At 35.5% G+C, this 24,899-nt stretch overlaps 1 protein-coding gene across 5 annotated transcripts in view; it reads left to right on the top strand.

Moving 5' to 3' along the window:
- Positions 1 to 24,899, top strand: part of LOC145980017 (oxysterol-binding protein-related protein 6-like) — a 99,727-nt gene that overhangs the window by 19,108 nt on the left and 55,720 nt on the right. For 4 of the 5 annotated variants that reach the window (XM_083112984.1, XM_083112986.1, XM_083112983.1 and 1 more), the window contains exons 2-7: positions 3,493 to 3,668; positions 4,376 to 4,390; positions 14,030 to 14,108; positions 17,894 to 18,033; positions 19,654 to 19,821; positions 23,383 to 23,548. In XM_083112984.1, the coding sequence (XP_082969110.1) occupies positions 3,537 to 3,668; positions 4,376 to 4,390; positions 14,030 to 14,108; positions 17,894 to 18,033; positions 19,654 to 19,821; positions 23,383 to 23,548 (700 nt within the window). In that variant the 5' untranslated portion in view covers positions 3,493 to 3,536. The remainder of the gene's footprint in view (positions 1 to 3,492; positions 3,669 to 4,375; positions 4,391 to 14,029; positions 14,109 to 17,893; positions 18,034 to 19,653; positions 19,822 to 23,382; positions 23,549 to 24,899) is intronic. The other variant, XM_083112985.1, reaches the window with a different exon arrangement.

Raw genomic sequence — 24,899 nt, 5'->3', positions numbered from 1 at the left:
ATGATTACAGGTAATAGATCATTGATCTTCGAATATGATACTGAAACAAAACATCAAAAGTCAGGAATTGGCCACATGCTCTTCACCACACACAAAAAAGGCAAATCCATGCTCATTGGCTTTTTTGACGAGATTCTGCATAAGGAATTTGTGCCTCAAGGACAAACTGTTAATCAGTTTTACTATCATGGCGTTCTTGAGAGACTATGAAAAAGAGTTGTGTGCACCCAGGCATTGCCAATACTTGGATGCTTCTCCATGACAGTGTCTGTGAATGAATTATTTTGCTAAAAAGTACATTCCTGTGGTTCCTCGGCTGCCCCCATTTCCCTTGATCTGAGTCCCTGTGACTTTTTTCTTTTCCCCAAATTGAGAAACTGTAACAGATCAGTTAAATGAGATTCCATTTTATCAACTTCAGCACTGCTACAGAGAGTTGGAGCAACATCTCCAATGGTGTGTGGCCTCCCAAGGAAACTATTGTGAAGGAGATAATGTTGCTTTGTAGTTTGAACATTATTTACACACCTCATCTCCATAACAGTGCAAGATTTAAAAAAAAAATAAATTAAAAATAAATCTGTAAGAATCTTATTTGTTTCTCTTCAATTTTGAACAAATAATGTCTTCATAAAAAATTATCAAAAAACAAGTCTTAAAGGAGTTATAATCATCCTCATTGTCAGTGCCTGAAGTAACATCAGTCTTGGATTTATGCTGTTACACAGGTCATGCACCACAATTGCTGGGAAAACCCAGGTATTTCATCACTGTGTACCTCATTATCAACATGTCATCGGTAGTCATTTCTTCCATTCTTTCAAAAATCCATGGGATTGCAAATACCCCTAGACTATGAATATCAATATCACAGTATCGGTGAATACTTGGCACAACCCTAGTACCTGGCCTTTGAGCTTTGCAGATAGAATATGCATTTCTGGGAATGAATGGTGTGGTTATTTTGAACTAATTCACACTATTGGCAAACTCTGTGGCAGAGTGGTTAGCACAGCATGCTACGACGCCAGGGATCCCAGCCTGGGCATTTTTTGTGAGTGTCCCTTCATCAATTTCGTAACATCATCCTCATTCTCATCTTCGCGATTAGCCAAAGGTGGCAGAAAGGTGAAGAAAAATAAGCCAAATCAATGAATGAATGTTTCACACTACGAGTCATTGAAAGTTTATATTTGAAAGAGAAGGTTTGTTTTAAGGGGCCTCTCTGATGGCACTTCGTAATGTTACTGCCATGTAATTCATTGGTACCACATTTGATCCCTGGAGGAGGCACATTGCATTGTGATTTGGATCTCACTTCAATATGTAGGTCCAGCCCCTAATGGCCCACCTGAGCATAAAGTGAACCTGCAACAAGCCAACTTCATGCTCAGATAAGCTGATTGGGACTGGACCTACAGTTTAAAATGGGAGCTGAAACACTGTGCAATGTATCTCCACCAGGATTAACCAGGGTGCGAAATCATTGAAATCTGGTGGGGGAGAGAAAGTTCTTCATCTTCAAACCCCCTCCCCAACAAACATATGAGTATATTATACAATATACATATTTGAAATGTTAATAAATGTAAAAATAAATTTCTCAATTAAAAATATATAATTATTATTATTAATTACATAAAGGAAATTAATTTGTTACTTTTATACGTATCAGATATTGCAAAGAAGCTAATTTCTTTACCAACTGGTTAAAGATGTTAATAAATTATGAAATAGATCAAGTGGTTTTATTATGTGTAAGTTTCTGTTTGGTTTGTGCTTTATGTTAATATAAATCAATTCAATTTCATAGTTATTATTGTTTTGCATTCTTGTTTTACTTTTATTGTGCGTATTGATGTTGATTTGTTAATGATCTTTTGAGAGAGAATGCATTAATTACTCACAACTACACTAATTTGTATGTTTTCGATATTATTATTATTAGTAAAGTATATTTGAAATTAAAAGTAATTGCTCATCTTTTGTTTGTTATAACTAAACCTGAGATTTTAGGTTCTTAAGCTATTTTTTCCCTTTACAGGTATGTAAGAAATCATAAGTTATGTCAGCGTTTCGTTACAAAACGCAACAACTGATGAAGTTTTATAGTGCCTAAAAAAACCTATTTTGATTGTTAGAACCTATTTTAGGTTTGTGCGCCTAAATCAAGCCTGTTTTTTAGGTTTTTATATATTTCTAAAGGTTTTACATGGTTTTTATGTCACACAGAGGCATTTGCTTTGTTTAGTCACGAAAAAATTCAATGACGAACGTGTTTGAAACATACTCTCTGTCGATTTCCGTTCCTCCAAGTCCATGGTGATTTTTCAAAGCTCTAAACAAATCAAAATGTCTGGTACCACTGTTACCTGTACAATTCAAAGTGGTCTGATCTGTGTGGTCTTGCTAACTTTCATTCACACCTTGCAAACTAACATTTCAGCATTGAAGTTTGCATGACTATGTTTTTGTTGAAAGATTATTTTCAGCGTATAAAATGATCCTCAGACAAAACTGCAGTGTGTGCCTGTGGATAACATAAAAAAACGATTATTGCCTAACTATACGGTGAAAAGTAGATTTTAATAGCAAATTTCCAATGGTAAGTTCTGCCATCGCCGTAGGGTTAGGCAACACACATAACGTTATGGAATAAAAAGATTTTTCAACCCTAAGTTAAGATTTTTAGGATTTTTAGAGCCTATTTTAGAAACTTAAAAATCCGAGGTCTAGTTATAACAAAACTCCCTCCCCCCGGGAATTTTTGGTGGGGGGGGGGTTTGAGGCCAAGATTGTTGGTGGGGGGAATCCCCCCCATGATTTCGCACCCTGGGATTAACTCAAAAGTTGTGAAGTTAGTATGTTTCTATCACTATTACCAGCTTGGTAGTTTTTTATTTTTTGTATTTTTAGTGGGGTTCTTTCTGACCACCATGGTGGAGTTGTTAGCACAGGATGCTACGACACCAGGTGTTATGGGTTCAAATCCCAGTCTGGAAATGGGTGTTCTGTGTGACTGTCCAATCATCAGTTTGATCTTATCATTCATGCTTATATTTGCAATTAGCCAAAAATGGCAAAATGAAGTAAAAATAATACCTCATCAATCAATTCAGGAGGGTTCCTATTGGACCTGAAATTCTGGGAGATTTGAACCCTTTTATGATGGCCAGGGAAACTGAAAAGAAATTCACGTTTTCCTTCCAAGTGACCTGTTTTGAGGAACATTTCATATAAAATGTTCTTAATTTTTCATTAATTTTTGGCTATGGTGGATAAACTTTATTCATTTCATTAACATGAAAATTTGAAAACATTACACCTATTTATTAGTATGTTAAATCATTATAGGATGCATGACACATTATTTTAGTGTACCTGAAAACTTCGGGGAATTTGATTTTGCAAGATGAGAGGGAACCATGAGTATCGTATCGTCTTATTAAATTTTTTATAGATTTTTTATGTCCTTTTGGACATCTTTTACAGATGAAATGTTGGTATCTTAGCCACAGCAGCTGCATGGTCAGAAGATGACCACAGGATTGCGACACATCGCAACAGAGCCTGCTAACCTGAATCATAAATATTTTGGAATGGACAAAAAGAAAAGTCCACGACCAAGAAATAAGATAAAATCTGTAGCAGGCCACACGTCAGATTCTGTGAGTACAACTATGTGTTTATGTTTGGACATGGAAGCATGCATTTATTAAAGCATGTGTGTCGGTGTTGGTGTTACAATAATAAGAACAAAATGTTTTCTATACAGTGAAATTTTTCACAAATTTTAGTTTCAGATGGGTGACAATTTGGCAATGGTAATAACAATTTGAAAAGAGTCTATTTTTTGAGTTCGTACGTGTGTAGTACATTGATAATTGGCTAAAAGTAGAGGTTTAGAATAGTCTCTAAATTAGTAGAAAGTATATTTGAGTAAGGTACTAAATTTGAAATAGGAGCATTTGTTTCATGAAATTTTATTACATTTCTGATATATTATAATTCTATAATTTGGAAAGGTTGATTAATGATTATAAACTGTACAGAAAACAGTAATGCTAATAGATGAACTGTTAACATAATTCCTCTATGGTAGTAGCTGAGAGCTCTATAAATTTGACTTAGCATGCTTCATTGTATTTCGTTATTGCTCTTGTAAACACTAATAGATGTGTCACATAACACGTGACTGAAGGTCATATGTCTGTGTACATACCTTTTTGTTTGTTGTTTTTTCCCTTGTGATATACATATTGCTTGTTTTCTGTGCATTGTTAACTTTCCAAATTATTGATATTCTTTTTGTTTGTGTCATGTGTCTTTTTGCATGGAATCTGTTGTACTAACGTTCTTCCCTTCTTTTACACAGACCACAAGCATAAAGGTATTTAGAAAAATAATTTCTCAACTAATATTCAAGATTATGGTGAGTTTGAATTATTTTGGTCTATTGAAATATGAGTTTCATCCCGGTTTAGAAAGAAAAAAAGGCTGAATTAAGAAACATTGGAAAATAAATAATTGGACATTTAATTCTCTGTATGTGAAGTATTTGTATCTTGATGCTATGTGTATGTATGTGTTCTCCTAATGTAAAAATGTGTATTTGCAATCAGATTTAAAGCTAATGTACAATACCAATAGACAATAGTCCACATTGTATATTAGATTTCCATTATTTGTGTGATATGAAGTATTCCTACTTCTGAAACCTTTCACATATTTCTGTGATTCTTGTTCTTTGCTCTCTTTAACTTTTGCCCAAATGCAGTTCATTTTCATATTTTTGACATTTTTTGTGTAAACTATTACTACTTTAGAAATAGAAAACCGTATGTTGTTTGCTAATTTATTGTCCCTTTCAAGTAATTTCATACTTCAGTTGCATTTGGGCAAATATGGAAGATTTCTGTTGATAGTTTGGATGTTTCACCTTGATGGTCAAGTGCTTTAACCTGCTGACCTCCAATAATTCTGGTTCGAGTCCCGGCTAGTTCAGTTAGAATTTTATTGTCTTCATTTTTTTTGTTTATTTCTCCACTAATCATGATTCAGTTAGCTTTGTTGCAATTAATTGAGATGTGGCAGCAAATACACAAATACAAAGAGAAACATTATGATGATGTTTGGTAGTTTTTTGGTTTGGGGAATATGTGCAGGACAAGCCAACTCTTAGCCCATGACAATACATGCAATTTTAAACTTACAATCTATATAATTGAACTATCTACCGTGAAACACCATTAGCCTGCTGTATGCTTTTATTTTGTGTTGTGTGGTGTTTGTGTCCCGATTTTTATACAAGTAAGGCTGTTTAAATAGGTGTAGTGAACTCTACATTCTTAATGGTCTCCTACTAAATCTAAAATGTAAAGGTTGCTGGAGCATGGTGATGATCACATCACCCTCAGTGATCTTAAAATCAAATTCGTTGAAGTACAATTGCACATACCGTAACATATTGGTTTTAGCAGTAACTACAACAATGAGTTGGATGAAGCAATACACAAATATGCAAAAGTTGAAACCACGCTTCCAGTTTTGGAGTATCATGGTATGGTGATGGCTTAATTTAGGTGCAGGTTTCAGAGTTGTTAGAATTTAATGTTCATGTCTGAGATAAAATAAATGATGTTTGGAAGTTTTATAAAACATTTATAGGAGGTCAAGTAAGTTTCAACATATTCAATATGAATAACTTACTGAAAAGTTGTGGCTCAACCGGGGATCAAAACTAGGGCTGAGCCGATACCACTTTGAACTGATGCCGATACTCTCACCGATTCCAACTGATGCTGATACCGATACTTGAAAATTGTAATAAGTAAAATTTGTTTACAATATTGATCAATACCTATTGGTGCGTAAATAATCTGCAATTACGTGCATGAATTTACCAATAAATTTGCTTTAGAAAATTCCAGAATTACATCAGAATATTGAAAATAGATGTTATGTACTCCCTCTGTCCCATAATTATAGTCCGGTACGCCAAAATGGTAGTACAGGAATGACAGACGAAGAGGCAGATGGAAAGCACAATTTGTACTGATCCTTGAGTAATAAAGTTGTATGACTCATTCCCGTGTTTCATGTTCTTCTTCTGTATACACCAATGTCACAGTTTGAATATTGGGCAATTATTATGAGAACAAACAAAGGTGTGCCAGACAATAATTATGGGACAGAGGGAGTAATAAAGGATGCAGTTTTTCTTTTCATGATTTGTGCAAAAAGAAAAGATAGTTTGAATTTTGCCTGATTTCCAAGATAATTAGACTGGGAAAATGTTTCGTCCCCGTGAGAGACCAATATGCCGGAAAAGTATTGGCAGGTATCGGTAGAAGAATTCCAACTGATACTTTCAGATACTGATACCACTGGTATCGGCCGATACCGATACATCGGTATCGGCTCAGCCCTAATCAAAACTTACTTCCTTGATATTCCATGCCAATGGTCTGTCAGAGGTACCAAGCCAACCTCTACTTCTACCCCCATAATTTTGTGAGCTTAAGTCTCAGTTTAAGTTATTTTCATGTGCCCCCCCCTTCCCCTTGGCATAATGTACACTAAGGGGAGGTTATGGTGGTCAGAACCCCCCTTTTAACTTCCTTCATTTTCTTGAAATTAGGTCAATAAAATGATCTTGCCCCATTTTTCAGTAGCTGAACCCCCCCTCAAGTTTTTCTGTGTGTGCTGGATATACTGCAACAGCCATGGACACATGTACAATGGTGTCCAAGAACTACATTGTAGTGGTGGTGATGTCGATTCAGCATCACAATTCTGACAGTGTGTGTAAGTGGAGGAACGTAAAAATTGTCTTTGATGAAAACCTACAGGCAGAAATTGCACACTGAGTTCCATCAGAAACAACACATACGACATGTTTGAAAAGGTTTGGTGAGAATGGAAGTACCGCCTAGACATTTGCATGTCACGTGCTCACTCTGCGGTCCACGTGCATATGAGAGTGCACTTCCACAATATGGCTAGTTGACCAGGTCTATGGTATATTAAGCCTAGTATAATTTCATGTAGACACACTTTGGAGTTGAAATTATTTTGGAATGGTTTGTTCTGTGTGTTTGGAGAGGGGGGGGGGGGATAAATGCATGTATGGGCTTATTATTTATTTTATGGTGTGTGCTTGTACTACAAAGTAAATACATCTATTGTGTATAAAGGGACATGAGTTTTGTGAGTTGTATAAGAATCTCTGACAAATTGCTATTCAAATAGTTATGATGTGTGCTTGTTTTACTCTTGACTCAAGTATGGCACTTCCGGGAATTTCCAATGTTTCTACAACAGCCTTTTTTTTGTGACTACCTGTTTGTTTTGATTTGCTGAAATACCCCATCACTGATATATCCTTTTTTTTTTTACGTTGGATTGTTTGTCACTGACAAAAACTAGTTGAGGAATGCATAGTTTCCTGCTGGTATGTAGTTTAACTGTTGAAGCGTATTGTTTTCTCACCATGTAATGAATTTCTATTGCCTTTTCAGTCACCCAGCCCATAGATTAGTTGTACTGATAGTTGTATTACTGTGCATGATACTGTAGGTCAGACTGCATGTAAATGCATGGTGTGTAATTTAGAAAATATCTTCCGCAGACCTGTGCAGTTGACTGCTGTAGGACATGACCATTGTTCATAAGTCACTACTGAAAGACATGCTTATCTCAATTTCTAACTTTCACCTGTGAAGCAGTGTTCTTCCACCTTTACCACAAAAGTCTAGACTGAATAACATTTCAGATGCTAATTCCAATTGCCATCATCAAATTTCAATTTGACTTATTTGTGCTTGGTCAAAAATGTTAAATGGTGAAATTTTTTCAGACTCTCGTCTGAAGTTTTGGGTGTGAGTCCTAACCTGGGAATGGGTACTATTTGTTAGTGTGTCTTCATTAATTTCATCAAATCATCAGTTTTCTTACTCGCTATGATTAGCCTGAAAATCTACTCTAAATTACAAAATCACAAGTACCTATTTGTGCTTCTAAAGCAATCATGGCATGTTTTTAAGGTCAAGAAATTATATCTTTTAACAGGTGGCGCAAAATTCATCATCTGATTTTCTTACCCTATAGCTCGGGTTTTAAATTAAACAAAGTAGTTTTTTTTTTTGTTAAACTTTTATTGATACTTGGAAGTTTATGTCCTCAATTTTTAAAGATAACATCCAATAAATGACCACCATTCGAATTGATGCAAATTTGGGCTCTTTTTATTGCATTTTACATGGTGTTGGAAAGAATCTGCGGGGAAATGTTTTCAATTTCATGCTGAATATTCTCCTTTAGTTGCTGTAATGTATCTGGCTTATTCACATAAACCAATGACTTCAAATATCCCCAAAGGAAAAAAATCTGGAGTGGTCAAATCGGGGGACCTGACTGGCCATGGCAAATCACCAAAATGGGATATTACTCTGTCAAGATTACAGATAGATTATTCCTTAAAATTATTGTCACAATTTTTCCACGTTCTTCTGGCGTATACTTATTCATTTTTGCAGACAATAAATTTCGTGAGCATCTTCTATTTAACTGACAAGACACTACTGATATAAACAACAAGATGTCAAAATAATGGTCAGTTCAAATAGGATGATGACTTTTGTGCCACCGTTTACATTTGTAATATTTTTTTATGAAGGAAACTTAAAACAGGTTTGAGAGTGATTCATTCCTTTGTCAATGCTGACCTCCATGTTAGCACAGCATGTTACAATGCCAGGGCTCCTGGGTTCGAATCCCAGCCTGGGCACGGGTGTTCTTTGTGAGTGTCCCTTCATCAATTTCACCATATCATCACTCATCCTCATCTTCGCAATTAGCCAAAAGTGGCAGAAATGCGAAGTAAAATAAACCAAATAAGTCCGTATCAGCTCAGATATTATTAGCTTGTAATGCAAATGATTTCCACATTGGAGAATTTCTCCGAGTGTAAAACTTCAGCATGGTTTAACATCCAATCTTGCGTGCAGCTTGTTTTGGCATATTCTTATGCCTGTTGATGCCAATTACAAGTTAATAAATTTTTGCTCGTCTTATCATATCTTAGCAAAAGTACTGCTTTAATGTAAGAAGAAAATACTCACAGTTCATATAAATTTTGTTATGCAGCACTAATTTAGCTTAAGAGTCTTTTTAATGTGAATTGCACAAATGCCAAAGCAGCATAGCTACAACAGGTAAGAGAGGGTGTGCTGTACTGTATAAAACATTTAAGAGGGTCAGGATGGTGCCCCAAGACCAAAAATCCCTTGCTTGCATATTTTCATTATCATAGTCAACCTGTATCTAGGAATTTGTGACACCCTAATACCATAGGAGAGCTGGATTTATAATAGTGGGAACTGTGTAATTACATGAATACTACAGATTCAACACACATACTTGTTTCACAATTTTAGTCCTTCAGTGGTGTCGCCAGAAGAAGATGCAGTTGGCAATGCCTGTTTCATTGATTTCTGGAAACTTAAATTACATTCTTCTACCTTTTTTTCTCTGCCAGCTGGGCCTCCCCGATGGTGCAGTGGTAGCATCGTCACCTTGTAATCAAGGTTTCTTGGGTTCAATACCCAGTGGAGGCACATAGTGGTTTGGATCCCACTTTAAACTGTAGGTCCAGTCCTGGTTAGCGTTACTGTGCATAAAGTGGACTTAGAACACCAAATCAGTCAATCAATCATCATGATTGCTGACCTCCATGGCAGCATCCTGCCCTGGTCATTGATGTTCTTTGTGTCATCATATCTTCCATCACCATCTTCGTGATTAGATAAAGCGGTAGAAAAGCAAAGTAAAATAAACAAAATCAATCATCATGATGATGATTAGCCAAAATTGGCAGAAAAGCAACACTAAATAAGAAAGTAATATAAACATAAAATTTCCCTTCTGTCTCTTTCTCACCCACTGATGTGAAAACTTTGCACAGGAATTTAAGTCTGACATTGATGATCGCAAACATGGTTTGATCAGATTTTATTTGCTGAAAATTCTTTAAGTTTCCGCAAAATGTCACAGAATATGTTTAAAAACATTCTGATTGCAATTGCTAATTTACATGTAAATAGTTGTTCCTTTCAATTAATAAAGTTTGTGGGCCACCCTGATGATGTCATTGCCTTGTAATCAAGGATTCCAGTGTCTGATACCTGGTGGAAGCACATAGTGGTTCGGGCCCCACTTTAAACTGCAGGTCCAGTCCCAATTAGGCTATATGTGCATAAAGTGGACATAAAAACACAAACTCAATGAAGTTCGAGATTAAAAAGTTTCAGAAATGGCAACTTTTTCTAGCCATGCAAAAAAGGCATCTTGTTGCTAGTTCATTAGATAAGTGGAAAATGTATATTATATTTGCATGGAATAAAAGGACTTTAATATAGTATAGCATCTGAATCCTACATGTTCCTGCAATATTTATAACTTTTACTACTTTTTATCTCTTGGTGGTTCATTTTGATTCTACTTCATCTAGTGGGCTAAGGTAAGGAAAGATTTCATTTATAATTTGAGATTTTAGAAAATTTTGGTACACATATGCAAGTAATATTTCTCTATAACTGAAATTAAAGCACGTGGCCATTAAGCAAGTGCTCTGAAGATTTTTGGTTCAAGAGTTAATATTCTGTTGCTATTGGTTTTATGTGAGTATGATAAGGTGATATGCTTTCAGAATAACTTGCCTGCAAGATTTATAATTTTTGTCTGAAAAAATCACTATTACCTAGATTTTTGTGTAGGGGCAATTTTAAATCATTGTAGGCAGTATTTGTTTCCCCCACAACATTGAATGATCATATATAGAATATGTAAATTGACATTATGTTACAAACTACATTAACATATTGAAAATAATGTGAATGCTGCTGGAGGATAATAATTTTTGTCATTAATTTTCATATTGTTTATGAATGATATTTTTGTTACAATATGAAGAAGTTTCGTTTTGTCAATTAGGTCTGGTTTGTTTTTGCATTATGTGCTTCTTGTTTAATTTATTGTATTAAACTTCTTAAGTCTTCAGTACAGTTCATGCTCAATTCATAAATTGATTTTTACCTCTGATAGTGAAGTGGTTAATGCTGTTGTTTTGTAATGAATATACCTGGTTTTGGGAGCACAGATCTTATTTTAAACTGTAAGTCCAGTACTAATTAGCCTAGCAAATGAACTTTTAATAAAATGAACTTGCCATAAAATAATCATAAAAGCATAAAGTCAACTGATTTTGATTTTCAAAATCTTCCAATCCATAGCTTTTGTTTTCAGTGTGACTTTCAAAGCAGCAAAGTGGCAAAATATTTGTCAATAGTTGATTAGCATCAGTAGCATTTTCATATTGACCCTCCTTTTTTTATTTTTAATATTGCATTTCTAAAACATTTTTTTACACAAAATTTTATCAAGATTCAGTATGTGACGAAAACAAAATGTGGTATTGAAATGTCAACACCTTCCAGCATAACCTTAATAGTTGCCTATTAGATTGGCTTATCAAAAGCATGTATAAGGAATAGATGCTTTTTGAAATAAGTTAAAAATTCCGTTAGGTCACTCCCAATGCTTAAACCCCATAGTACATATTTGTTAGATATTTAATGCCACATATTTTGTGTATAGTGTATTCTGTAGTCACAATGCAGAAATGTAAAATGTTATTTAGTCTTAAGATATTAAAAATTATCTTAACGTAGCTATTTTTCAGTAGCAATATTGTTAGTGTATAATGTTATATTGCTGTTTAGGAAAGAATAGTGCGAGAAAGTGGATGAATTTTGTGAAAAATCTTGATTTTTTTTTTTTGTATACGTGCAAAACAAAAGTGTTTAATTTGTAGAATGGTTTATGATCTTAATAGCCCTAGATGGGTTAGTCTGATAAAGATATACTTAGTTAAATTAGAAAGTGATATAGTGACTTAAGTTGCAAAGAAATTCTTGACATTTAATGTCTTTTGAAAACAAGATGCAACACAGGCCAATTCAAGATATATCTTTGCTGTGAGCATTATATTGTTTCAGGTTTTATTTACTTTAATGGTGCTAATCTAGTAATCAATATGTGCTTTATTTTTGTGACGAATGAAATGAGTGGCTGAAAAATACTTTGCAACTTACTTACCCATACAATTACTTAAAATGTTGGAGGAGAGGTATATTAATTTATCTTAGGGATGTGTGACATACAAGGGCATTGATTGGCCTATTGGTGGAATTTCCTCAGTTTATCAATTTGATTTTTTACATAAATGGCTTGTAGCGTAGTATGTCTTTGTGTGTGTGAGTTTGGTTTCTTGTGTAGTGTGATTTGCTCAGGGTTTGCATGTTTAAAACAAAAGTCATTTAAAACACTTCTCTAATTGAATAGGGTTTGAATGAAACACTTTTGTTCTGCACTTAATCTACATCAATGCATTGAATTTACAATAAAATATATTTCGGAAAACTAAAGATCATGGAGATAAGAGTGGGTTCTGGCAGCCCTGGAATAATCTGAACCTTCTCGAATAACCTACATAAGAGATTTTGAAATAAAATATAAATATTTATCTTAAAAAGTTAGGTGTTTATGACAACTAGAAATGCATCCATTCATTTGATGATTAATAAATACTTTCAACCATTATTCATGGAAATGTTTGTATCAACGTTTTATTTGTTTCTTTGAAAAACATAAAATGTTTTTATTCTTGGTTTTGGGACTTTCAACCACTGTTATTTTCAAAAAAATTACCAACGTTTCGGAGGCTGAATCTGCCTCAGGGTAGCATGTAGTCAGTTACATCTCCAGATACATCTCCAACCCTGCTTTGGCCAGTCAGCATACAAACGATGATCAGTGTAGCACATGCACTGGGAGAACTGTATGTCCACAACCATTCAGGGTCTGACAGTAGCACATAAGCGGCACTGAAGGAGGTTTTTTTCATTTTTTGGGGTTGATATCCTACAGCATTAAACCTTTGACAAGCTGGAGCCTGGGCCACCGCAACATAATCCTCCCTGGCAACCTACATACAAAAATAGGTCTTGACGGGGCCACCTGACAAAGTGGAGCCTGGGCCACTGATAATCCTCCCTGCCAACTTCATGTATATACAGCTCCTTGTCACCAACACACAAGGTGGAGCCTAGGCCACAGAGAATAATCCTCCAGGGCAACCATTTATAGACACCATATGATTTCACAGACTACACACTACCCTGAAGATGGAGGCAGATTCACCCTCCGAAACGTTGGTAAATTTTTTGAAAATAACAGTGGTTAAAAGTCCAAAACCAAGAATGAATAAATCACCACTGATTAGCTACAAAGAAGAATGAAATGTTTTATTTGTTTCTTTGAAAAACAAATTTTGCCAACCCTGGATGTGCTATGATGATTCAGAGATTTATAAATAACAAGCATAGTTGATCATTTCCTCTAATCACTGAGTAGCATACTTGTATGGAGAAATAAAATGACCAACGGAACAGAAGGAAAATGCTTTATTTCTGATTATTGTGCAAGTTGAATTCTTCCTTAGCTGATTATTCCTTAATTGCATATAAATTGTACACAGTTGGGCCTCCCCCATGGTGTAATGGTAGCATCATTGCCTTGTAATCATGGGGTCCCAGGTTCGATACCCGGTGGAGGCACAAGTGGTTCGGATCCCACTCTAAACTGTAGGTACAGTCCCGATTAGCCTTACTGTGCATAAAGTGGACTTAAAACAGCAACTCACACCAAAATTGTACACAGTTGTAAGATTTGTTTATTTTTGTGTTTTTTTTATACATCAAGTAATTGTGATGAAATAGCAGTTGGATTTTCAGTTAAGCTTTACCAGCAAATATGCCCTTTTCTCTGTGAATTATTATAAAAGTGATAAGAAACAAACCTCAAAATTCAACCATTTTCTAAACTGTAGTGTGTCTTGATGCTTTCTAAATTTGATCGCATATGGAATACTGTGATACAGGGTTCATGTGTCCGAATCTTATTCTTTCAGGAGGGAAGTGCGGATAGTAATAGTTTGTCTGCAGAGTCCACTCAGGAGCCAGCGAAATCCCCAGCAAAGGATAGTTCAGGTCAGTAATTCATCACCTCCATTCACATTATTAGTTAATGTAATCAGAAAGTTTGTGGGTTTGATTCCTGTTTGGGGACAAATTTTGTTCACATTCCATGTGAAACTCAAAAATTAGCTTATTTATATGTAAGTCAACTCAGATTTTTGCTTTTTATGTGTACAGTAGACAGTTATATAGATGATGATATTTTTCTTAGTAAGAAATGTGTATGATACTGATGCCAGCATTAATACTCTTGCTGATTTTTTAAATTAAATTACTACATATATAGGCTCGGTCATTAGAGCATCTCACTACCATGTGAGAGACCCGGGTTTGATCCCTGACAGGGGAGAAAGTGGATTTTTTCCAGCTCTTCAAGCAGCTCCGGAGCCCACCCAGCATTGTATAAAGTAGGTACGTGGAGGAAACTCGGGGGGGGGGGGGGGTAAAGGCAGCCAGGGGTGTGATGCTGATCACATCACCCCCACATTCGCCTGTGATCAAGAAAGTGTTGGACCTTAACTTCACACCCCCTATACGCGTTCATGGCATAGTGCAAAGCACAGGGGAGCACTTTACTTTACATTTTACATATATTCGTGAGAACTATCTCTGAAATCATAAAATATTTACACCTAAAATATTATTTTGAATTGCTAATTAATATACAGGGTGTTTCTGTGACCATGTAACAGACTCTTGGGGATGATGGAGGGGACAAAGGCACCAACATGAGATAAGGAACCCCTGCCTTAAAATACCTCGTTCAGAAGTTAGAAGGCAAAACCTTTGTGACGAGAAGGCTATGCATCCTCACAAACATGTAGGGGAGTCCCACAAAAGTAACTTCCACGAAATGCCGTGGATAATGAATAATAATAGTCCACAAAAGTAACTTCCACGAAATGCCCTGGATAATGAATAATAATAGTCCACACCTGTGGATAATGAACTCATGGCAAGAATCTTTACTGCCTGTGTTGTCATCAGAATGACTCCAGGGATATTAAAACGGATGGGACAGAACTTACTGCAATGCTGTCATGCTTGTATCGAAGCTGGAGGATGCCATTTTGAACAGCTGCTATAAATGTATCATCTTGGCTTGCTAAGTATGACATAGTAATGATAGAAGAGAGTAATTTACTTATGAAAGCTACAAACTGAATGAGTTCAGGTTTTTTCCACTTTCATAAGTATCCCAAACTTTAATTAAACGTTGCTTTTGTTAAGGCCATATTATTCACTGATGGGCTAATTGGGACTGGACCTACAGATAATGTGGGACCAGAGCTACTGTGCTCATTTAACACTCCAAAGAAAGGGATTGCATAGAACCATCTCATACCTTCTAAGGACTGTATTTATTTATAATCTTTAACTGGAGCATTTCCTTCTCTTATGCCCATAAACAAACACCATATTTGCCAGTTTTTCAAGGTCACTTCCCCTATCCTTTCGTGGGGTTTCCTTACGTGTTTGTGGGGTTGCGTACCCTTCTCGTAAGAATATTTTTGGCTTATAATTTCTGAACGATGCATTTAAATTTCACGTAAGTAATTTTAAACCACATTTACCGCATCCATCATGAATCCTTATTTCATGTTTGTGTTTTCGTCCCCCATCATCACCCCCGAAAGACTATTGCATGGTCACAAAAACACCCTGTATCCACAATTGTGTTAAGCTATAATTATATTGAGGGCTGAGCCGATATCAGTATTGATCGTATTGCTATCAGAAAGTATTGGTTGAGTTTTAATTTTCCATAGTCCAGAGAAATCACAGTGCAAACATGCTGGGTGACACTTTTGCAGAGCCTGAATCCTGGGAGTTATGAAAAATGTGTAATTTTCTTTATTTTTGCATCTACATTGGGGGAGAAATGGATTTTGTGATTAAACTATTATCCCATGCAAAATTGTGAATATTTTAAAGTAGAACTCTGGTACATTTCAATTGTTACAATTTTCAAGTATTAGTGTTCATAGGAATTAGTAAGAATATTGGCATTGTTATTGGTTCAAAAGGGGTGTAAATTGTCTAAGATGATTTGAAGATATTGGTAAAGGTAAAGTTCCACATGCACATTGCACTGTGCCATGAAGGCACAAATAAGGGGAATTTGAAGGTAGGACCCCACACATTCTCAATCTTGACCATTTTTGGAGGTGATGTGATCAGCATTATGTTCCAGCCACTTTTACTCCCAGGTTACCCTCAGGAACCCATTTATTTTAGGTTGGGTGAGATCCAGAGCCAACCTTAGATTACCCACCCTGGAATTGAACCCAGGTTTCTCATGTGGCAGTCAGCAGTGCCGAAGCGTGGTCTTAAGGAGGAGGCAAGCAATGCAGTACTCCGAAAGGAAGAGTGGAGGGGGGGGGGGAGTAAATAAATTATACAGCCCGTGGCCCCAGTTTTTCTATTAAAGAAAGGGCATTTTAAATAATAATAATATGTCCCCAACTCCTCTCTCAATGGCCATGCTTCTTAGTTCAAATTCTTGGTCACGTTATTGATATAATAAAATACTTGCTATTACTTACCGCTTCCCGTACACAATTTGGAATATCCTAGTTTGTTTTGATAAATTGACAACACACTAAACAAAATAGAACATTCACTTCAACCACTCGTTCTTCCCAAAGAAATGGAAAATGTTCCGAAACTAACAGAAAAGTGATTACCAACCTCGTAAAAATTATTGTTCACGGGAGAGTAAAATATCCGACTTGAAGTTTAAAATTAATTATGCTCTGGAATAATAGGTCATTACTTTTTTTTTTTAAATGCATCATATTAATAAAAATAGTATTTTGAGTTTGAGAGCATTTAGGACTTAACGTTTTTGCTATTTGCAGGTCTCAGAAGAGAGTTTCATCGTTTTCTTGACATAAGTGTTATCGAGAAAACATCAGTTTATTGAATTTGTTTGTATGGAAACTCACGATAAATATTGTGTAAATTATTTTGGTAGTCATCAACACTGGCGTGGCGTTGCAATTTGAGATGAGAGGTGTGTGAGGCAGACAACAGCCAGCTGTTCTGCAGATTCCAACACGCTCCAGTGTCGGGGACAACATGGTTGTCTTAAAAAAATGAAACCTGAATGTCAAAATTATTGACACGTTTTACAAATCGTGAAACTTAAAGTATGTTTACATGGAATTTGATATAATAATTTATTTCAATAATTCTGTGTTTATAATAAAGCAAATATTCATCTTCGAGATCGTGTTAACACTTATATGCTTTCTGCTAGTAGTGTCTGCTGCCTGCTTGGCTCGGGTGTTTTCGAGAAGCCGAAAAGCTCCGAAAAGCAGAGCTTTTATTAGTGGTTTGGGGACCGTACCTCCACCAGCATCTACCCTTCGCCATATGATACTTCAGGAATGTTAGTTTCCCGCATGGTGGCTGCAAACAGAGAGTTTGGTATTTCCCAACAGACTGCTGAGAGAGTTTGCGGCCATAAGATTTTGTGAAATCGAGTGCAATAGAAACTAAATAAGGCACTCAACATTAAGTACATTAAATACTATTATAATAGTGCAAGCAGTGCTTGCATTGCTTGTACTATATCTTCGCCACTGGCAGTCGGATACCTTCCAACTGAACCAGACCACCTTGGCTGCACCTTGACTAGACCAGTGCATTCAGAGATTTTATGTAATTATCTGGCAGAAAATCAGACTTTTCAATTCTACAAATGATGATCTTCATCAGGAGTATGTTAAAAGCTAGAGAGAAGATCTTGTAAATGTGAAAGTAATTTGAAGATTTTATTATTATTATTCCAGGAGGCAAACGTAATAGACGAGGCTCAGAATGGGAAATTCTAGAAGGCCTAAAGGATGGACAACGATTTGAGAAGAAGCCAGATGTGTTTGAAGGCTACCTGCACAAGAAGCGGAAGTGGCCTCTCAAAGGATGGCACAAGGTGAGGTTTTGGACAAAGTAGGTGGCTGTAGTGTTGCATTTATTTGATCAAGTTGTTATTCGCTGCATGAATAAACGTGAGATCTACATGACCTTGTAGGGCCTTTACAATGGCATAGTAGTAATGAAATCATCTTTTAATAAATAAGTCCAGGGTTCCATACCTGGTGGATGCACATAGTGGTTCGAATGTCACTTTAACCTCTAGGCCCAGTCTTGATTAGCCTATCTATGCATAAAATGGGGTTAGAACAAAAATTCAAACTCATTTCAACAGAATTGAAATAAATGTGCACCTTACGCTAAACTGTACACCATGTCATTAACCTTTTCAGTCCCCATTTTTTTCTTGTCTTCACATGAAAAGTCTCAAAATAACAGGGCTTGCATCTGTTGTAAATGCCACACAAATTCAAAATTTCTACATTTTGTGGTCTGACCATATGTTCACTGTAATAAAATGATGGTATCATACTAGAGCGTAGCCAGTTGGTAGGAGAAGATGCAACAGGTGTTAGACCGGCACTTTCACGTCATGCATGTTATCATGGCTCCTGGACTCATAGGGCATGTTTATAAAAATTTTAGGTCAAAAATGTTTTTATTTTTGATATTTTGGTGATTTTTATGTTATACAATCCTAGTCACATTGCCAGACCCTCAAATATGATACCAAAAATGTAATTTTTGGCAGTGGATATGTACCAATTAGAGTGCTGCAATGAGCGTTTGTCACCTGAGCAGCAAATAGTTTGCACGGGCAATGTTAGATGGCACACAGAATTGATAGTTCTTCCGCTCAAGTGAAAAACGACCGAACGAGCGAAATACATTCAAACACTCGAACCCTATTTGTAGACGTATTTCTGTAATTTGTCTATGGTAGTGGGCCCTCAAATATGGATCGTGAAGTAAAAGACTAAGTGAAATTAAAGAGTAAATGAACATAGTTGTCATCTCCATGGTAAAATGCAGTTGTGTGTATCTTACTGAGATATGTGGAAATGAAATGGATGATTATGGGCTGAAACTGCTTAGGCTGACATTTTATGCTTCTACGATTATTGTCACATTGAAATGATGTTTGATTGAATGTTATAACTGCATTTTATTATTTTGTAGAATATGATTATCCTTTTCGGTAAGTGAACAATGATCTACATGTACTTCTTGCACTGTGATACGATATTTCTAATTGCTTAGGCAAGTCTGTCAGCATGTGTATACATTTTATGTTTTGGTCTGCAGATACTGAATACTTTCATATGTGCTGTATTTGAGTCTTACATAATATATGAAATTATTATTTAGAATTGTAATTGCGTAGAGTGTTTTCCTTCCACGTATATGTTTTAAGTTGACAGTGCTGTTCATTAGGTTCTCAAGTACGGGACATTTCCAATCATTTCACTATGAGTGCGTTATGATCGAGCGTGGGATATTCGAATGAGTTTGAGCGAGCGAAAGTAGTCCGATGAAGTACTCTAGTACCAATAATGAAGAAATGTATAACAAATTCTTGTTCAGATGAGTTAAATAATTGTATGGATAAGTAAAAAATAAGTTTTCCCTGTCTTACACATGCTAGCATAAGTACTGATGAACTGCATCTTTCTTACAGAGGTACTTTGTGCTGGACAAAGGAATTCTTATCTATGCTAAAGGACCTGCGGATATCTCTAAAGGAAAAGCACATGGATCTCTTGATATTGGCTTGTCTGTGATCTCAGCAAAATTCAAAAGGAAACGATTGGACATCGATGCAGAAGAATTCATTTATCACTTAAAGGTAATTACAGTTGCCAACTTTCGTTAAATATAATGCAGAAATATCAGGTTATGTGTTGTAATGAATTTATAGAAGGTATAACTTTTTCAGTAACCAGTCCTTGAGTTTTTGCCTGAAGTTAAATTTATGTATACCAGAATAGAACTTATTCCATGCTAGAGTTATCATATCTCTTGGTTTTTCCCCGGACATGTCCTCTTTTTTTGCAATCTCTCTCTCTCTATGCAGATTTTTCAATGTTCAGATTCCTTAAGTATTGGGACATGCATATTTAGTTTTTGACGAAAACACGAAATGTGAAGTAACACATTGTAGTGTTAATTTTTCAAATTTTTGAATGGTGTGAGGTGCATTTTGCTACCATGTTTTATCACGAAATGATGCGAAATGAACTGCTAAATGCGAAATGAACTGCAAAATACAAAATAAACTCAAACACGAAATTTAGGGTTTATTTACCGATGCGATACCTTCTGTAGTCTGAATTATCCTGAGAGTTTTGCAAATCACAGAAAATTGATTAATTCTCCTCTAAATATTCGAGAAGCAAAAACGACCTCCTTTACACGAGAGAAAACCTAATACTCTGACAATTATATAAATGTGCTATTGTAAGTGAAATGTTAATATTGTGTAATAAGTATAGTTTTTTAATCAAATTTAGGTTTTTATTCACCACTTTAACACCGAAATGCCATATTATATTCCGCTTTTGATCCTGAAATGTGCCAAGTTTTTGTACTGAAATCTTGGATCTTTAATTCACCATAAATATGTAGCTCTACTTTGGTATATTGTTTAATAAAAAAAATAATGTTAATCAAAAGACATGGTAACCACATTCCATGCTGGATACTCATTGGTAAATTTGAGTAAGATGTATTTTAGTACCTTTCTTGGGCTTTCGTTTCATATTACATGCCCATTGCATAATTAATAACAAACTGTAATTATAATCTCTGTTGTAACTAGAATTTTTGGGTATGTTTTTTTTTAAAATTCTTAAGTATTGTAAGATTCATTTTGCATTCCTCTTGAAAAAGACAAATGTGTATGTGGTGAAACGTGAGGGTATAAATTATCAGTGGAACCTCAACTTTCTGCTTTCATTGTAACACTTACAAAACATTTGATTGTTGCCAAATGATCATTGCAAGTAGATAAAATGATATGCTAAACAACATTTTTATCCATAAGAAGAAATTTAAATTTATTTTATCCAGCATTTGGTGTTTCTTGCAAACTTTTCGTAACATTTTATATGTATAACATAACAATATACTGCAAAAAGTAGAAATTTGCAGCTGTGCAAGTATTCTGTAATTATCAGACCACGCTTCCTTACTGGCAAGGAAGCAGAACCTGATCCTCACGACTAGCTCGTCCTATCCATTGATTTGGGAACCTTCTGTTGAGTTCCCTCCTGACACCCCGGTGCCAATATGGGGGCAATGTTCAATTATTATCTGCTTGCACGAACCGTTGATTTTTGGGGGCTTCTGACAAAAGTCGCACGCACCCGATCAACTGTTTCATCACTAACTCCTGGCCGGCCTGTTGATTTCCTCTTGCAGATACACCAACTTTCTTTAAATTGTCTATGCCACTTCCGAATTGAGTGACCGCTTGGTGGATCTAACCCAAACTTAGTCCTAAAACTTCGTTGGACACAAATAACTGAGAGTTTTTCTTTCATTTCAAATAATTTGCTTGTCATTGTGACTAAATAAACATGAGATATTAAACTTTGAAATCGGGAAGATCATTTAGAATAGCCCTGTAGAGTGCCAAGGGTCCTGGGTTCGAATCCTAGCCTGTAAATGGGTGTTCCTGTGTCCCTTCATCAATTTCATCACATAACAGGGTGGCTACTCACTGGGAATTACGGGAATTATGCTTCAATTATTGGCTCCGTGAATTATGCATGCATTCTGCATGAATTTTTCTTCGTAGACATGAAAAATTGTTGCTATTAATCCCAAGCCCATTGAATTTATACATATTTATAAATGCCCTGAGGCAAGTTTTTCACACATTAGCTTTTATTTTCATCGAGGAATCAAAAGAAAACAATATAAATTCAGTTTTACTTACGTTTTTTTGCTAGTATAGTTCGTTCTTCAATTACGACGTTTCGAGAGATAACTTCTCTCTTCTTCAGGTTATAAGCAATTCATAGGGTCTTAGCTTTGTCAAAATATTTCTTCCATAGTCAACAGGATCAAGGATTAGGTGAAATGTGAGCAAGGAAAAAATATAGGAAGATCGATTACGCACTGACAATTTACGTTCTTAATTTACGCAAAAAACGTAAGTAAAGCTGAATTTATATTGTTAATCTTGTGAGTAATTCGCACATAGTAAATATGAATGTCTGTTGTAGCAAAAGAAAGCTGCGTGGAAAATAAAACAGAATTCAAACAGTTTACTTTGTCAGAACAACCTACCTGACAGATGGAAAATTATTGCAAGATAAGATATCTTGAAGTTGATTAGGTATATTTTAGTTTGAAATAGAGAAAACATCTCCTTTTGCCCTTGAATTTTTGGAAATTTAGCCTTGAAAACCAGGAATTATACTTGAATTTTGTCACGGTCTTTGAGTGGCCACCCTGTATCATCACTCATTCTCGTTGTTGCAGTTAGCCAAAAGTGGCAGGAAAATGTCATAAAATAACATAATTCAGACAATCCTTGGATGATGCGTGGTCATCACATCAAGTTCCCTTGCCACTGTTTTCTGTCTTTCTTTCTGGGGTCCCGGGTTCGATACTCGGTAAAGGCACAAGTGGTTCGGATCCCACTTTAAACTGTACGTCCAGTCTCGATTAGCCTTACTGTGCATTAAGTGGACTTTAAACAACAAATCAATCAATTTCTTTCTTTCTGATGCTGTTGTTACATTTTGGTTTTAAAATTGTGAATGTAATCCTAAATTTGATTTAAAAAGTGCCCTTATTACACAAAGTAAACTTATCCCTTCTAATAGCACATTTAAGTAGTTACCAGAGTATTAAGTTTATACCTGTGTGAAGTGGTCCATTTTTGCTTCTCAGATATTTACAGCAGAATTAATCAATTTTCCGTAAATTGCATAACTCACAGGATACTTCAGACTTTAGAAAGTGTCGCATCTGTATATAAATGGTAAATTTATAGCACATTTAAGTAGTTACCAGAGTATTAAGTTTATACCTGTGTAAAGGGGTCCATTTTTGCTTCTCAGATATTTACAGCAGAATTAATCAATTTTCTGTAAATTGCATAACTCACAGGATACTTCAGACTTTAGAAAGTGTTGCGTCGGTATATAAACGGTAAATTTCGTGTTTAAGAGTATATTTCGCATTTTGCAGTTCATTTTACGTTATTTCGTGACAAAACAGGGTAGGAAAATGCACCTGACACCTTTCAGAAACATGAAAAATGAACATTATAGCATGTTATTTCATATTTCGTGTTTTCGTCAAGAACGAAATTTGCATGCCCCTTAAGTATTGTGATACAAATTTGCCGATGTTTCTTCACTGTAAAAACTTTAGCTCTCAACTTCCATTGCAGGCAAAGGCTATTGAGACATTTGTGCAATGGGTGGATCAGTTGAAGATGCATCGCTTGTATCGGCAACATGTCCTCACATACGGCAACAAGGAAGCACCTTTGCTGCGTTCTCCTGGCAGTGGAGAAGACGACAGCCCTACAGCAATCCCTCCTTCAGTGTCTGGCAGTATGTATTGGCAAAGTTAGCTCTTCTGTGCGTAGAGACTGGTTTGTGTGTGTATGTGTGGCTTTTTCATGTTCGTAGTGATAGCACAATTTCTGTTGTGGAGATTTTATTTTCATACAGTTAATTTTTGACATATGTACATGCTTATGTACATCAAAATTTACATGTCTTTAATTTTGACCTACCCCTCCATTCATAAGCACAGGTGAAAGAAACACTTGTAAATATAAACTACCATATATTGCTGTGTTGTTGCATAAAGTATAGCTGCTATATACATTCATTAAAGGAAGATGAATGATGATGAAGCAGTTGTCTTCATAAATGTCTTCCCTTACACCTGCTTTATGACTTGTACTGAGTTGATCAACTTTCCTCACACATGTATCAACAAACTATTGCACAATGTGTATAAGATATCATGAGGTAAGTGCTATTCACAATGTATGTATTTATTTATATTTTTGGATATTTTATGTTGGTTTCCTATATATTTACGTTAATCGTGGCAATGGGGATGAATGCTGAATTGATGAAGTAGAGGATGGGACAAACATACATCCATGCCTAGCCCAAGATTTGAACCCAGGAACTGTTGTCAAAGCATGGTATCATAAACACTCTACCATATTCATAATGTATGTATGTGTATATGTGTGTGTGTGCGCATGGTGTTTTTTTTTTTTGTACAAGAATCAAAGTATTTAGTTTTTCATTGGAACTATGCATAGCATAGCAATCAAAAAGTTTTTGCTCTTTAAAATATCCATAATTTCACGTGAAATAATCAATAAATGACAAAATCCATTTTCTCTGCAAAATAATTAAAAATATGCATATTTAGACTGCAAAAGTGTATTGTGGTATTTTGTAGACTCCACAATGCACCATGGGTTGGAAAAGTATTGAATGTTATTGATGATTAAATCCTAACTGATATTTTGATTCCGATACTACTTATATATATTGATCTTGTCTTAGCTCTCCAACTTTTTATGCAAATTAAAGTCAGCATTCACATTTCAGTTTTGCACCTCTGTGGCTGGCAATTTTCTCAACAAAGGCGAGCCTCAGAATTATATAATAGGTGCAAATTATTCACTTGCAGAACAGTGTTTAAGTAGAGTATTAGAGTATTAACACTACAAGTTCATAGTATCTCACAATGCTTACATCACTTCTTCTGCAGGGTGGCTCCTCACTGGAAATTCCAGGAATTACACTTGAATTATTGGCTCTGGGAATTATGCATGAATTTTTCTCCGCAGCCGTGAAAAATTGCAATTTTTATTAATCCAAATCCCATTGAATTTATACATATTTATAAATGTCCTGAGGCTAGTTTTTTTTT

This window comes from Lepisma saccharinum, chromosome 27, assembly GCF_977018435.1.
Source record: "Lepisma saccharinum chromosome 27, izLepSacc3.1, whole genome shotgun sequence".
NCBI classification, from domain to species: Eukaryota; Metazoa; Arthropoda; class Insecta; order Zygentoma; family Lepismatidae; genus Lepisma; species Lepisma saccharinum.
Note: the sequence above shows the minus strand (reverse complement) of the source record. Positions and strands in the feature narration are given on the sequence as shown.